Below are 13,827 nucleotides of genomic sequence, written 5' to 3' on the forward strand. Positions count from 1 at the left end.
CTAAAAGTATTCAAACACATACATATAACCTTAAGGGAGAATAACCTACTGCACATCTGTATACAGTCAGATATAACAGAGATTCTTTTTCAACCAGTATGTTAACTCTGTTTTGGAATTTTTTAGTTGTGGCAATTTAATTGCATTTTTAAATTGTCAACTACCCATGAAGTCAGTTTATTTGATTTTTATTAATGTTGATTTCTCCTCCATTCTGTATTCTAAAAAAAACATTCATGAAACATAAATAAAGTAAAAGGAAATTGACAACATAAGGTTAAAAGTAACAGAAGTTTATGTTTCCTAGAACTCAACACAATTGTTTATAGACTATAAGAAAATTTACAGTTCTGCATTAAAGCAGTTAACTGAGCCAATAAATAAGAGATATCTTTCTTGGAAGATGAACTGTTGATATGAGGCAATTTTATACAATCAGACTATCACTTTACCTAATGCTATCTATCCTCAGTAGCTTTCTCCAAATTCTCAAGTTTCAATGGAAGCTTTTATAATGCCCTGAAGCAAATTGTGTGGGTGGTTGCGGGAGAAGAGAAGGATGGTCAACATCATATATAAAGCTAGATATGTTTTATTGGGAAAAAAGACTTTGTTTTTGATGTCAGTAAGGGTAAAATCATGGCAGATATTAAAGATGTGTAACATTTCACTTTAGCAGGAAAGGAGTTCAGATATCTAAATCTGACATTGATAAGAACAATAGAGGGATACCATTGCTTTTCTGATTTGATAATCAGTAGATTGTAACTGAAAGGTACAAATCCAATTTGTCGGGAAATTTTTAATTTATCTCTAAATATATTGAGGAATATAACAGTGAATTACGACTTATCTGATGCTGCTTCAGTCTCTTCTTAATATTTGTACTTTGTGTTTCCTTAGCATACCACAAAGCCTCTGAACTGAATAAACAAAATTGTAATGCATAATATATATTATATAATTACATTTTAATAGTATGTGTATATATATATATATATATATATATATATATATGTGTGTGTGTGTGTGTGTGTGTGTGTGTGTGTGTATGTGTGTGTATATATATATATGTGTGTGTGTGTGTGTGTGTGTGTGTGTGTGTAAATGTATGCAATTTTGAGAATTTCAAAGGTTTATAAACTGGAATTTAGGAAACCTAGCCAATAAGTATAAATAAAGTTCATATTCTGTTCATTTTGTATTAGAACCTCCAAGTGTTGGAGCACTTGATCCACCATACAACTCTCCATTTCAAGAAAGAGTAGCAAAAGAACAAATTGCCTTCCCATGCCCAATCAAAGGTACAAAGCATTATAAATTGCTGAGTGGAGGTTTTCCATTTCGGGGGATTCCATGTTGACTTTTGTAACTTTTTTAAAAAAAATTTTTTTTTATTCATAATACAATTAAAACAACAATGGACAAACATGACATTCCAGAGTGAATTTTCCGATCAGTTCCTATCATAGTACAAAAGTTTAATACATTGTTCTTAACCTCTATATAAGCCTCATCTTCTATACAATGCAATTATATATACAATTATATGTACAGTTATGTATATCTTTTAATTCTACCATTAACTTGAAGTCCGAGCAGTTCTTAATTCATATCAATGGTAAAATTTGCCCCAGATTTCGAAGTATTCGTGTTCTGTTTTGTCTTTCATAATCATTATAAGCCTGTCCATCTCAGCACATGATAGAATTTTATGCAGGATCTCTTCTTCCGTTGGAGTTCCCTTATTCCTCCAATTTTGAACAAAAAACAGCCTGGAAGCCGTTAAAATGTGTAGCATTAAATAAAGTACGCCTTTGTCATGCTTTTGCGTAGTTAAACCTAATAGAAAGAGTTCTGGTTTTAGTTCTACCGCTTGCTCTAATATTTCTTCCAGCCATATTTTAATCCTGTTCCAAAAGTCACAAGCTCGCGTGCATTCCCACCACATATGATAGTAAGTTCCACTTTTCAAATTACATTTCCAACATTTAGGGGAAACATTGGTATACATTTTAGACAATCTTGTGGGTGGGAGATGCCATCTATAAAACATTTTGTAAAGGTTCTCTTTGTAAGAGGTGGCCAAAGTAAGCTTCTTGTTTCTTGCCCATAGTTCTTGCCATATGTGCAGATCAAAATTAAGACCAAAGTCCTTGCTCCAATTCAACATAGTCACTTTTACTTGTTCCTCATACATTGCCTGATCTAGCAAATAGTAGTATAATTTTTTAATCATTTTATCCTCCGACCCCAAAATTATTTTATCCAATTCTATTGGCTCTAATTTAATGCCTAACTCTTTTTTGTCTTTCCAATATCTCGCCTGCAGTTGCAGGTATGCCCACCATTCTAATTCTATCCCTTCATCGTGGATGGTTTTCCTGGATTTCAATTCCCCTCTTTCATCTAAGATGTTTTTATATGTTATGTCTTGTCTAATTGAGTAAATTTTGGATGTACATATATTTCTAACGGTGAGATCCAACTAGGTACTTGGGTATAATTTGATTGCCAAATTTTTGTCCATACATGAATAAGAGCTTGCCTAATATAGTGACTTCGAAAATATTTATGTACTTTATATTTATGATCCCATAATATGGCATGCCATCCTATTTGTAGGTCATGGCCCTCCAGACATAATAGTCTTGATGATTCTATTATTTCTTTTTTATTTAAATTTATTAGATACCCAACTTTAATAGACTTTAGATCAGGGGTCCCCAACCCCCAGTCCGTGGACCAGTACCATGACAGCAATCAATCTGCACAAACAAGCAAAGCCCCATCTGCAGGATGCAGGCAGCACACAAAACTACACACCCTCCAATCCGCAGAAAAACCTCTCTCCACGGAACCGGTCCCTGGTGCCCAAAAGGTTGGGGACCTCTTTCCCAATACAAAGTTGGGAAAACATAAAACAGCTGAAAACACTGACCCATAGAGACTAAATCACTCAGAATAAAGTAATCTAATAGACAGCATAAACAACAATAATGACAAAAACAGGGACCATTGAACAAATATAAACATCAACTCCAGGCCAACGTCAAAACCTTGAAACCAGATTTTCAAAGCTTTCTGGAACCCCAGGAGAGAGGGCTTCCTTATCTCGGGGAGGGGGGAGATACTGTTCTAGGTGGTGGGGCTATAATAGAGAAGGCATGCTTCCTAGATCCTACAAGATGACAATGGGACCTGGAGCATACCTATGCTGTTGGAACATACTAAACAGCAGAAACAGTTGGAGAGATAAGTGACTTCTCTGCTACCCAGGCCCTATGCCATACAGGGTTTGATAGGTAGTAACCAGTACTTTGAATTGGATAACCAGCAATTCCCCAGTCTCTGGGATGGGGGATGGGGAAGAATCATGCTTTCCATCTGTTATAATAAGCATTTGGCTGGGATGGTAGTATTAGCATTATTATTATTTAAATAGTAGATTAATACTACCCTGCAGGCAGAAGCCAAACTTTGGATTGCACCACCAAAGTTTGATATTTTTCCAATACTTTAAAGCTGACTTGCTGTGTTAATAGCCAGTTTGCTATAGCAGTAAAATGTACACTTTAGTATATGTAACATCTGCACTATTGTCTTCTTGAAAACGTTTCCCATATGGTGCTACCTGAAATAAACTGATGTATTAATGACATCAGTCCATCCTGAGCATTTGAACTATTTTGACAAACCTTGAGGAAGTATATAATATTGGAATTGTTCATTTTATTTGGCTAGCAGGCTGCAAGAGATGGGTTTTTTTGTTTTTGTTTTTGCCTTCCTTTGCTTAGGGCAGAGATCCCCAACCCCTGGTCTGTGGATCAGCACCGGGCTGCGGCATGCCAGAAACCACACAAACAAGCAAAGCCCCATCCTCAGATGCAGGCAGTACATGAAACCACGCCCCCTCCGGTCCGTGGAAAACCCCCTTTCCATGGAACCTGTTCTCTGGTGCTCAAAAGGTTGGGGACCTCTGGCTTAGGGAAAAGGACATCTGAGGGTTCTTTTTTTGCCTCTAGGAAGATGGGTAAACAAACTCAGTTTGAAAAGGGGACTATTTTAACACATTTCATGGGAGGTGATAGGGAGTTATGAGGCTTGTCAGTTAATCTGCTTACTGAGCAAAAAGGCAGGTCTAAATCAAATAAGGATAAATAAAGGCAAAAGCCAGTTCTTTGGAGCCTCTTGAACACATCTCATCTATGCATCTGCATGTGTATATTAGTATGTAAGATTATGGCTACATGGAGCTTTCTTTGTGACTAAGGGGAAAGTTGTGTCTGTAGATATAAATGTGGAAAGTTTTACATAGAGAAGAAAATTTGTTTGTCTGCATGCTCAAGTTCAGGCATAAATAGGTAATAAGTGAGACTATAAGGTCTGCCTGATCTTGATATGACTGCCCTATTGCAGAGTACTCAAACATTCACCAGGATACTCTGGACCCTTTGTGGTGATAGCAGGATAAAGAAAGACATCTTGGAATATAAAGGAAGGAGATATTCTGCTGCCTCTGCTAATAATGAGTGCTACTTGTTTAAATAACAAATATAATGGAGAATGTTGAGAGAATTTGCAGAAAGTTCTATCTGCTACTTCAGCCATGGAAACAATGGCAAAGGATGGGATTTGGCAGGAATTTTGGGGGAGGGGGCGGGTCTGTCCCAGTTCAGAGACTCTTGAATAGGGTGCATATGTTGTTAAAAACTACCAAAAACTTTATTCTGAAATGCAATCTATTGTTCTGAACTTCAAAATAAGTGGAACATTTAGAACCCTTTGTTTTATAATATAGGTACTCCAAAACCTGTGATAAAATGGCTACATAACAATAGGGAGATTACGGGCAATGAACCTGGGCTTTCAATTTTGGAAGATGGAACTTTGCTGGTCATTGCTTCCGCCACACCATACAACAGTGGAGAATATATCTGCACCGCAATCAATGAAGCTGGAAACACAGAAATAAACTACAGTCTGAAAGTTTATGGTAAACTAACCCTTTTGCTAGGAGTTAATGTTACTTCATTCTAAGTTTTAGAAACTGGAAATTGAGGCATAACTAAAATATTGACATTGGTGTATTAGAATAAAAATTAGAAACAAACTATGCACATGTAAAAGCCAAATAACTAAAAGGACTGAGAGTATTGAAATAAAATCAATGATACAAATAAGTGACTTTGTTTAAATATTTACTTATTTGATTGCAGTTCCACCTGAAATCAAAGATCAGGACAAGGTGACCAATGCATCTGTGGCCATCAATAAGCCTTTAGGTCTGTTCTGTGAGGTATCTGGTGATCCTTTTCCAGTCATTACTTGGTATAAAGATGATGTGCAGGTACACCAAGAGGTTATCAGTTCTTTTCTTAGATTAAAAATGAAATTATACTGAAAGCATGATATAAAAATTATGAATATTTTGTTAGTATTTGATACATTTTGAGGCTGGCAGCATTTCAAACATGTATGAACAAAACCAGATTCAGTTTCATATGAGTGGATTATTATTTTCATGCAATCTCATGTAGGAATGATACTGAAAATAATATTCAACTTCTGTTCTTCCTGTAACCCTATCTGACTGGAGCAGTATAAAAATACATTCTATCAGAGTTGTAGGCTTTGCAGCCAAAAAAGAATTTTTTTTTTCAGAAATAGCTGTAGGCAAAATAAAATTCAAGTACATCAAGAGTGGATCTTGATTCTAACTTCTACTAACCATGAAGTTCTCTGCATTAATGGATGTTTTCCTAAACTCGTTTTGATATCCAAGAATAGGTTGAAGGGATCAGATTTAGAATAACCCATTCTAAACAGTAATAGTCTCTTCAAAACTGCTGCCTTCATACTTATCCCATTAAAAGAGCAATACAAGAGATACTGAATTAGACAACTCTTTTCTTCATTCACTGAGGCTTCCCTAGAAGAATCCATCCTGTCAAATCCCAGAAGTTTATCGTAATTTCCTAAATAGGAATTAAGCTATTTAGATTCTGTTATTACTCCTGGTTGTAAGGTATGCTATACAACATGTCTAATTAAGCACAGACAATTAACTGGTATATTTAGCAGATATAATCTCAATTATTGCTGAATCTTTTCAGGTTCTGGAGGGAAGTACTTTGCAAATTTTGGAAAATGGAAAGTTGTTGAAACTTCTTAAAGTTGCAACTGATGATGCTGGCCAGTATTCATGTAAAGCCACCAGTATAGCTGGGAGTTCAGAGAAATTTTTCACTGTAGATGTGCAAGGTTGGTACTCTTAGCTATGATTATGATATGAAATTAAATATGAAATGCCTTTGGCATTTCACCAGTATCTGCTTAGATATGTAATGCAAGCATGAAGTACTCAATAGTAAATTAGCTCTCATGGGGTTTTTAAAATATATTATAAATAACTGACTAACCTTATTATTTTGCATTATTATTTTTATGTGATATGGATCCATTAAAAGGACAAGAGAGCAACACAACAACACACTAAGCCTAAGAGAATTAATCAGGACTTCAGATTATTTGTACTTGCTTTCTATAGCTTTTAACCCTGGATATTTGAAATGATATAGAACCTGAAATAGCTTTATTTAGGCTTTTAGATTATTTAATGCTCTATGTTTTAATCAATCCTAAAACTCTAAAAATAGCCCAGGTCTATGAGCCACTTTGCCTGGTTCACTGCTCCAATTCATTCCCTTAATTAATGATGCTGTGGCTCACTTTTAAACAACCAGTATCAACTCCTCATTGCAATTAATCCCCAAACTGTTATTATTCAAATATCAACCTAGATTAAAAATATTTATACTGCACAGGTTCCCACAGTGAAGTGTTAATATGGATACTATAAGCTAGATTTAATATGTATTTCGCATGCGAAAAGGAAGGAAAAGAGATGAACATATTTCCAGGATTAACTTCCACTTTTCTTTTCTTAAAAACACTTTGCAGTATTTTAATAGGGCTTCCTATTTAATTATTGTCCCTTGTTGTCTCTTGTTGTCTTTTTCTTCTAGTCCCACCCATTATAGGAGATGCTGAATCCAATGAATTTTCAGTCACCCTCAGCCAACAGGCAATTTTAGAATGCAGGGTCAGTGGGTCTCCTTTTCCTATCATCAAGTGGTCCAAAGATGGCAAGTAAGTGCTAATTCTTAAACCATTCTAACATGACTTATAGACAAAAAATGAGAAGCTTGCTTCCTATTGATATAGTAAAATCAATATGCTTTTATTCAACTATAACTTAAGAATTAATTTAACTAAAAAGAAATTCATATAAAGACCAAAAGTCTTGGAACTATGTTAACTTCTTATTTCCCCCACTAATGACCATTTTCTAGATGAATTGTTAATGAAATTGAAAGAATCCTTGTATATCCATTTCCAAAAAATGGATTGCTCAGAATTTCTCACAGTGTAAATTTTGATATTATTTTACTTTGTAGTGTACCTGTCAGTATGTTATATTTCCAAAGCTTTATTTACAAACATTTTATTAAATTGATGCCATTTTAAGATATTTCCCCCCCCCACAGGCCCCTCTTTTTAGGTGACCCTAATATTGAGGTTTTGGACAAAGGGCAAATTCTTCAAATAAAGAGTACTCAAAGAGTTGACAAAGGACGCTACCAATGCAGTGCAACCAATTCTGCAGGCAAACAGTTTAAGGAACTCAAACTCATAATCCACAGTAAGTTACTACAAAAATATATTGCACATCTTTTTAAGGTGTGTTGATAATAAATATGACACAGGCCCTTGTACTCAATTCATTGTGTTACCATAAAAAATAAATCAAAGTGTTCCTTCAGCTTAAAACATTTATTTATTCATTCATTTGTACCTTTACATTTTTTAAATTGTAGAAACTATAAAATTGTTCACTATAAGAAATAATGCTTAAAACAAAAATACATTTATCAATAAAAATGCTAATTGTTATACCAGAGGCTCTATTGCTATAATGGATCTTTAGACTGAGAACCCATTGTATTTTCTTCATTCGGAAAATTTGGAGTTGGAAGTTCAAAAATGGACGTCTCAGAGTTGATTTTATCCCTTCTTCAGTAGTTTGTTTCACTCCCAGTTACTGAAAGGGCCCCTTTTCTTTTCCTGGATTTAAGGTGGAAATTTGATATTAACCCATTTGTTTTCTGGACTGTCCTCTTCATGACCAAGTTGCAGAAATAAAGGTTTCCCCAATCAGCTGTGGAAATGAGTGGCAGGAAGGGATAGGTCTTCCATCATATTTGCAATTGTGTTGTAGTCTAAATTTATGGACATTAGTACTGGCATTTCTATTTTCTAATACACTTTTTGGGTTACAATTTATTCTTCAGTTAAAGAGAGACTTTCTTCAGGTACAGATAAGTGCTTCTTTTTGATTATTTATTTTTGGAATTATTTAGAAACATTTGAGAATTTTACTGATTTTTGCTTACCTTGCAAAAAGCTGAGGAACTAAGAGATTAAAATATTTAAATGGAAAGAATTAATTTTTCTTTTTGAAAGCGTGAATAGAAAGATCCTTGTGTGGGAAAACTGTCTTGTTTAAATATCAGTTGTAAAACAAAATCTTGAGGGTGGATTATCAGAGCACAAGAGGCATTCTTTAAAAGAAATATTTTGCTTGAACTTTAACTCTTTACTGGAAACAGAAGTTATTATTGAAGCTGAATAATTCCCTATGGAGACAACTGAGATGGATTCACTGGATTTATAAATTATATAATCAAAATTTGAAAAAAGTGTTGTAGATTACCTGTTCAAATTGAAATATAAGAGATTTATTGGAGTTACCATACTTCATGGAAACTATAAGTGGACTTGAAAGATGATTGAATCTATTTCTCTTAGTCTGAATCCCCATTTCCTGTGTTCTTTTCCAGGCTGAGTTTTACTGAAGGCACAGCTTTATCTTCTTTTGGTGATTAATGACAGATTAAAGTGGATTGGCAGATCCCCAGGCCATAATTAGTGAGCATAACCCGAGAAAGAAAGGCTGGCAGAAGAGAATAGCAGAAATGCACTGTACCTGTTGTTTGGCTATGACAGAACCTAGGCAGAACATTTTGAATCTTGTATAGTCATTGAAATGAGACCAGTAATGGATTGCCAGAATACTGAAGGATAGGCCATAGCTGCCATTGTGTATGAAGTATGGAGAAATGAAAGACAAAGAACAAAATGGGAAATAATTTGCAGGGGGGAAAGTCTATATAATGCAAGCTGGCCATATGTTATAGCACTTAAAAATAGAAGTAAACTTGGATGAGATTGTATTTCCAATTACTTTTCCCAGTGTCTTCAGTTCCAAATATAGTCATTCAGAGATTGCATCTGAGATCCAGACAAATGTTATCTTCATTTTGTTGACTGCCTTCAAAATTTATATTCAGATTTATTTATTACATCCCTGAGGCCAGATACAAACGAGGAAAATAAAAGAGGAAGCATTTTCAATGTCTAATAGCAAGACACTCTGCTGTTGATTTATACATCATATAATAGATAGGGCTACTTTAAACCATTTAATTTCCCTTCAAATATCTACAAAATGCAGCATCTTGAATACATGTGAATTAATAAAAGATATTTAGAAGTACTCAATTTCAAGCTCTTTTTCACTCATATCTCTCTTAAAAATCTCTTCCTTTCTGCATCAAAATAAATAATTGTTCAAATTGGTTATGGAAGTTGGAAAATTACTTAAATTAATAGGCTAAAGTATCTCCTTACCTAGATATGCCGTACATTTGAGTACATTCATGGCTTTTTTGCCATTTAATATGCCTGGGAATTATATTTTTACTGTATGCTACCTTTGCAACCCATGTTGGGTTTTATTCATTCTGGCAGCATAGGTTGTATGTTAGCATCAATACATTTCCACCATCAGCAATCACATTTAGTACTTGTTTATTACACTATATGAGTGTGCTGTGAGCTGCATTTATAAGCATCTGCAAATGATTAGTTTACAGTCATTTTTATAGACTTGAAACTATATATTTGCCTAAAGAGCAAGGGTTTCTAATTCTGGGTTTCCAAACATATTGAAATCATCATGGTGCTGAAGTGATACTTTTGGTTTTTAAAGTCACAGGAAGTTTCTTGGGTGAAATTTAAAATCTTTAGTGAAGCTGTTTTCTTTTTAATATTACTGAGTTGGCTAGCAATGCAGTGACCATAAAGATGTCTTTCTTTTAATTTAAATTGCTTTTATATATGCACACTATGTTTTTATAGTGCTTGGCTCTTATAATTGGAAAGATAATCATGTTTGGCTAACTGGAGCTCATCAAAAGATCTGTATCCTAAATTTTATAATTTTATAATTTGGATATATGACTTCTCTGGGGATGTGTGCACCATGTTTCTGTCTCATTTACACATCCCTGCAGTTTAAGGAGAGCACAGATTTGCAACACTTTCTGAATTGAGCATTTCATGTTGGTGGGGCAAAGATAAAAGTAAGCATGGCCATACCAGAAATCCCCAAATGGGCATGCTGAAAGTGAAAATCTTTAAAGATGCATAATTTGGTTTCCCTTCCATTCATCATGCCTTAATCTTAGAACAAGTGTGTTTACTTCAATTGAATTACTGAGAATTGGAGATAAGTGAATGAAACTCTGGGATCCCCATGAAGATCTAGCTGTAAGCAGCTCCAGTTCTTGTTTTGCAGCTCCAGCCCTATAAATCCTCCACTAGTAAACAAATTGTTACCGTTTAAGACTACAGAAATCTAGATGACCACTATATGGCAACAATCCAAACTCTAATTTTTAGCGGTGACCTAATAGCCATATAGATTTTTGCAGCTAAGTTGGTTGCCCTATGCTAGATGGACTCTAAAATATTTTGAATGGAACTGAGATGCAAGTACTGTATCTGAATAACCATCATTAGCAAGAAATTAGAATGTTCTATTATTACCTTGTTATCTAGTGGTTGTCCAAATTCTTGGAATCTACAAAGACATCTATAAATATGAATAAATATGAATCGTCTGGAAGACCTTTCCTTGCATATATTATAGGGCTAAGCATTATGAAACTGATTTGGAAGAACATTTTGAGCATTATGTGAGGGTAGCATCTGTAGCATCTCTGTTCCAATTGTTAAAGCATCTATATCTTTTCTAAGTTTTTCATAGGCCTGTTTAAAGGTCATTTTATAGAATCAGCTTCTTAAGCAATGACAACTTTTACAGGCTCACCTGTAATCCTGAAAAAGGTTGTGGTTCTATTAATTAGCAGCAGAGACGTATTGTGCTTGCGCCATAACTGACGTGCTTCTTCCAATTCACTTTTGAAATATGCACAGACCTAATACCTAAATTGTACTTCAAGGATAAAGTTGTTTTTCAGTCCTTAGCTTTCAGTATTTTCTTATTTTTAAAGAAACATATGCCCCACTTTCCCTTGAAAAAAGGAGTCTCAGACTAGTTCACAAAATGTTAAAACTACACAAAACCTAGTAAGCACTTTATTTTAAGAAGAAAGCAATATCTAAAGTTAAAATGCAAAGACTCAGCATAATTAACTGTTAAACAAAATCAGTCAAAAGCAGAATCAAAGGTTTAGAAATAAACTAAAATATACATATTTGATGAGAATTTTCCCTTATAAAACATTGCATATATATGTAATAAACATTTATTGCATATATATGCACACACACACACACACACACACACACACACAAACACACAAACTTAACATTATAGAGAGTTTCTTTCTTTCTTAGATCTCTTATTGACATGCTAACTAATTTCCTCAGCACTGGAACCTTCTACAGGGAATTAGGTCTTCTCATAATGTGTCCGAAGTAGGATAATTTGAGTCTGGTCATTTGTGTCTCAAGTGAGAACTCAAATGGATTGGTCTGATGTTCCATTTGTTTGTTTTCTTTGCTAATAGGGTATGTATTTTATATATTTAGTTTTGCATCTTATTGTTTGTTTTTCTATTTATTTTCTACAAAGTTCCACCTACAATTAAAGGAGAAAATATTACCACTGAGGTGTCAGAATTGCTACATAGCATCTTAAAGCTGGAGTGTGAAGTCAGAGGAATTCCAGCTCCTACAATAACATGGTATAAAGATGGAAGCCCAATTATTTCTGGTCCCCAAGCTGTTTATTTGGAACATGGACAATTTCTCCAGATTCCTCATGCTCAAGTCTCTGATTCGGCTCAATATACCTGCCAGGCTACCAATGAAGCTGGGGTGGCTGAAAAAATATTCCAAGTGGATGTCTATGGTAGGAAGTGATATCACCATATACTATTTGTCTGTATGACTCTTTTTCCAGTGCTGTTGCAATGCTGGAAGTTGATTTGTGTAACTTGGTAATTTTAAATGTTCCGGTTTTCTCTTGGCTGGTGATTATTTTGCAGGTTGTTTTTGCCTTAAGCTATCAGCAGGTTCACGACTGATCCACATTTAAGTGAGAGCAATAGTCATAACATAACATGAGTGAGAAAGAGGAGGAAGAATTTAGTTGTCCTCTATCATTTTTCTCACCTGGAGAATGAATTCCATTGTTGGTGAGCATTCATGTAAAAAAGTACATTTGAGCTCTTTTTTCTCTCCCGCTCATCCATGTTATACTTTATATCCTCCTTTCTCAAGAGGTGATCATAAACATCCACATGAGATGAGAAGGGAGGAAAAACTGATCCAATGTACATCATCATGATGTATAATTTGTGACTTTGACACTTTATATCAATGACATCATTGCTCTTGTGACATCATTTTTGAAGGAATCAAAAGATTTATTGAAGATGCTGATGACTTTAGCAGCCTGGTTCATCTACTGCTATCATCTATATATCTAAATTAACCTTAAACAATGTAAACCAATTTAACTAGAAGAAGATATCCATACTGCAGTGTATGGATACATGGAGAAGATATATCACTTTTAGCATAAAAGAAAATTCCTTAAGCTGAGGAAAGAAGAAAATCAATTGTAACAATGCTTTTTTTTGCTTGTGGGGAAAAAAACCCTCTCCCCCCCTTTTCTTCCAGTACCCCCAATTATTGAGGGTGTCAGTGAAACCATTCAAAACAAGCAAGTGGTTGTTGGAAGTTCACTTATGTTGGAATGTAATGCTGCTGGCAACCCTCCTCCCCTGTTAACCTGGCTGAAGAATGGAGTTCCTGTAACAGCAAGTGACTACCTCCATGTTGTGTCCAGTGGGAAGAAGCTGGAGATCCTGAATGCTGCTGTGACTGACCATGGCCAATATATGTGTGTAGCTACTAGCATAGCTGGGGAACAGGAGATCAAATATGATGTGGAAATCCTAGGTGAGTAGAAACCATGGAATTAAGCATTGGTTAGACTGCAGTATTGTAGGTTAACTCTGCCCCATTAACAGGAATTTGATCCTGACACGGCTTGAGGTTGACTCAACCTTTTATCCTTCCGAGGTCGGTAAAATGAGGACCCAGATTGTTGGGGGCAATATGCTGACTCTGTAAACCACCCAGATAGTATTGTAAAACATTATGGGGTGGTATATAAGTCTAAGTGCTATTGCTATTTGGTTTTCTTTGCGTTTTCAAAGAATGTGAAAGTTACACATTTATATTAGCAATAGCGCTTAGACTTATGTATCGCTTCTCAGTGCTTTTACAGCCCTCTCTACAGTAAGTGGTTTACAGAGTCAGCATATTGCCCCCAACAATCTGGGTCCTCCTTTTACCGACCTTAGAAGCATGGAAGGCTGAGTCAACCTTGAGCCAGTCAGGATTGAGCTCCTGGCAGTCAGCAGAGTTAGCCTGCAAAACTGCATT

The 13,827-nt window shown here is 35.2% G+C and overlaps 1 protein-coding gene across 10 annotated transcripts in view; it reads left to right on the forward strand.

The window, feature by feature from the left end:
- Positions 1–13,827, forward strand: part of HMCN1 (hemicentin 1) — a 433,480-nt gene that overhangs the window by 282,438 nt on the left and 137,215 nt on the right. For all 10 annotated transcript variants that reach the window (XM_039357629.1, XM_039357620.1, XM_039357628.1 and 7 more), the window contains exons 25-32: positions 1,209–1,304; positions 4,802–4,996; positions 5,220–5,350; positions 6,117–6,264; positions 7,029–7,152; positions 7,551–7,705; positions 12,005–12,283; positions 13,057–13,338. In XM_039357629.1, coding sequence (XP_039213563.1) covers positions 1,209–1,304; positions 4,802–4,996; positions 5,220–5,350; positions 6,117–6,264; positions 7,029–7,152; positions 7,551–7,705; positions 12,005–12,283; positions 13,057–13,338 — 1,410 coding nt within the window. The remainder of the gene's footprint in view (positions 1–1,208; positions 1,305–4,801; positions 4,997–5,219; positions 5,351–6,116; positions 6,265–7,028; positions 7,153–7,550; positions 7,706–12,004; positions 12,284–13,056; positions 13,339–13,827) is intronic.

This window comes from Crotalus tigris, unplaced genomic scaffold (assembly GCF_016545835.1).
Source record: "Crotalus tigris isolate CLP2741 ecotype Arizona unplaced genomic scaffold, ASM1654583v1 scf7180000018938.1368258, whole genome shotgun sequence".
NCBI classification, from domain to species: domain Eukaryota; kingdom Metazoa; phylum Chordata; class Lepidosauria; order Squamata; family Viperidae; genus Crotalus; species Crotalus tigris.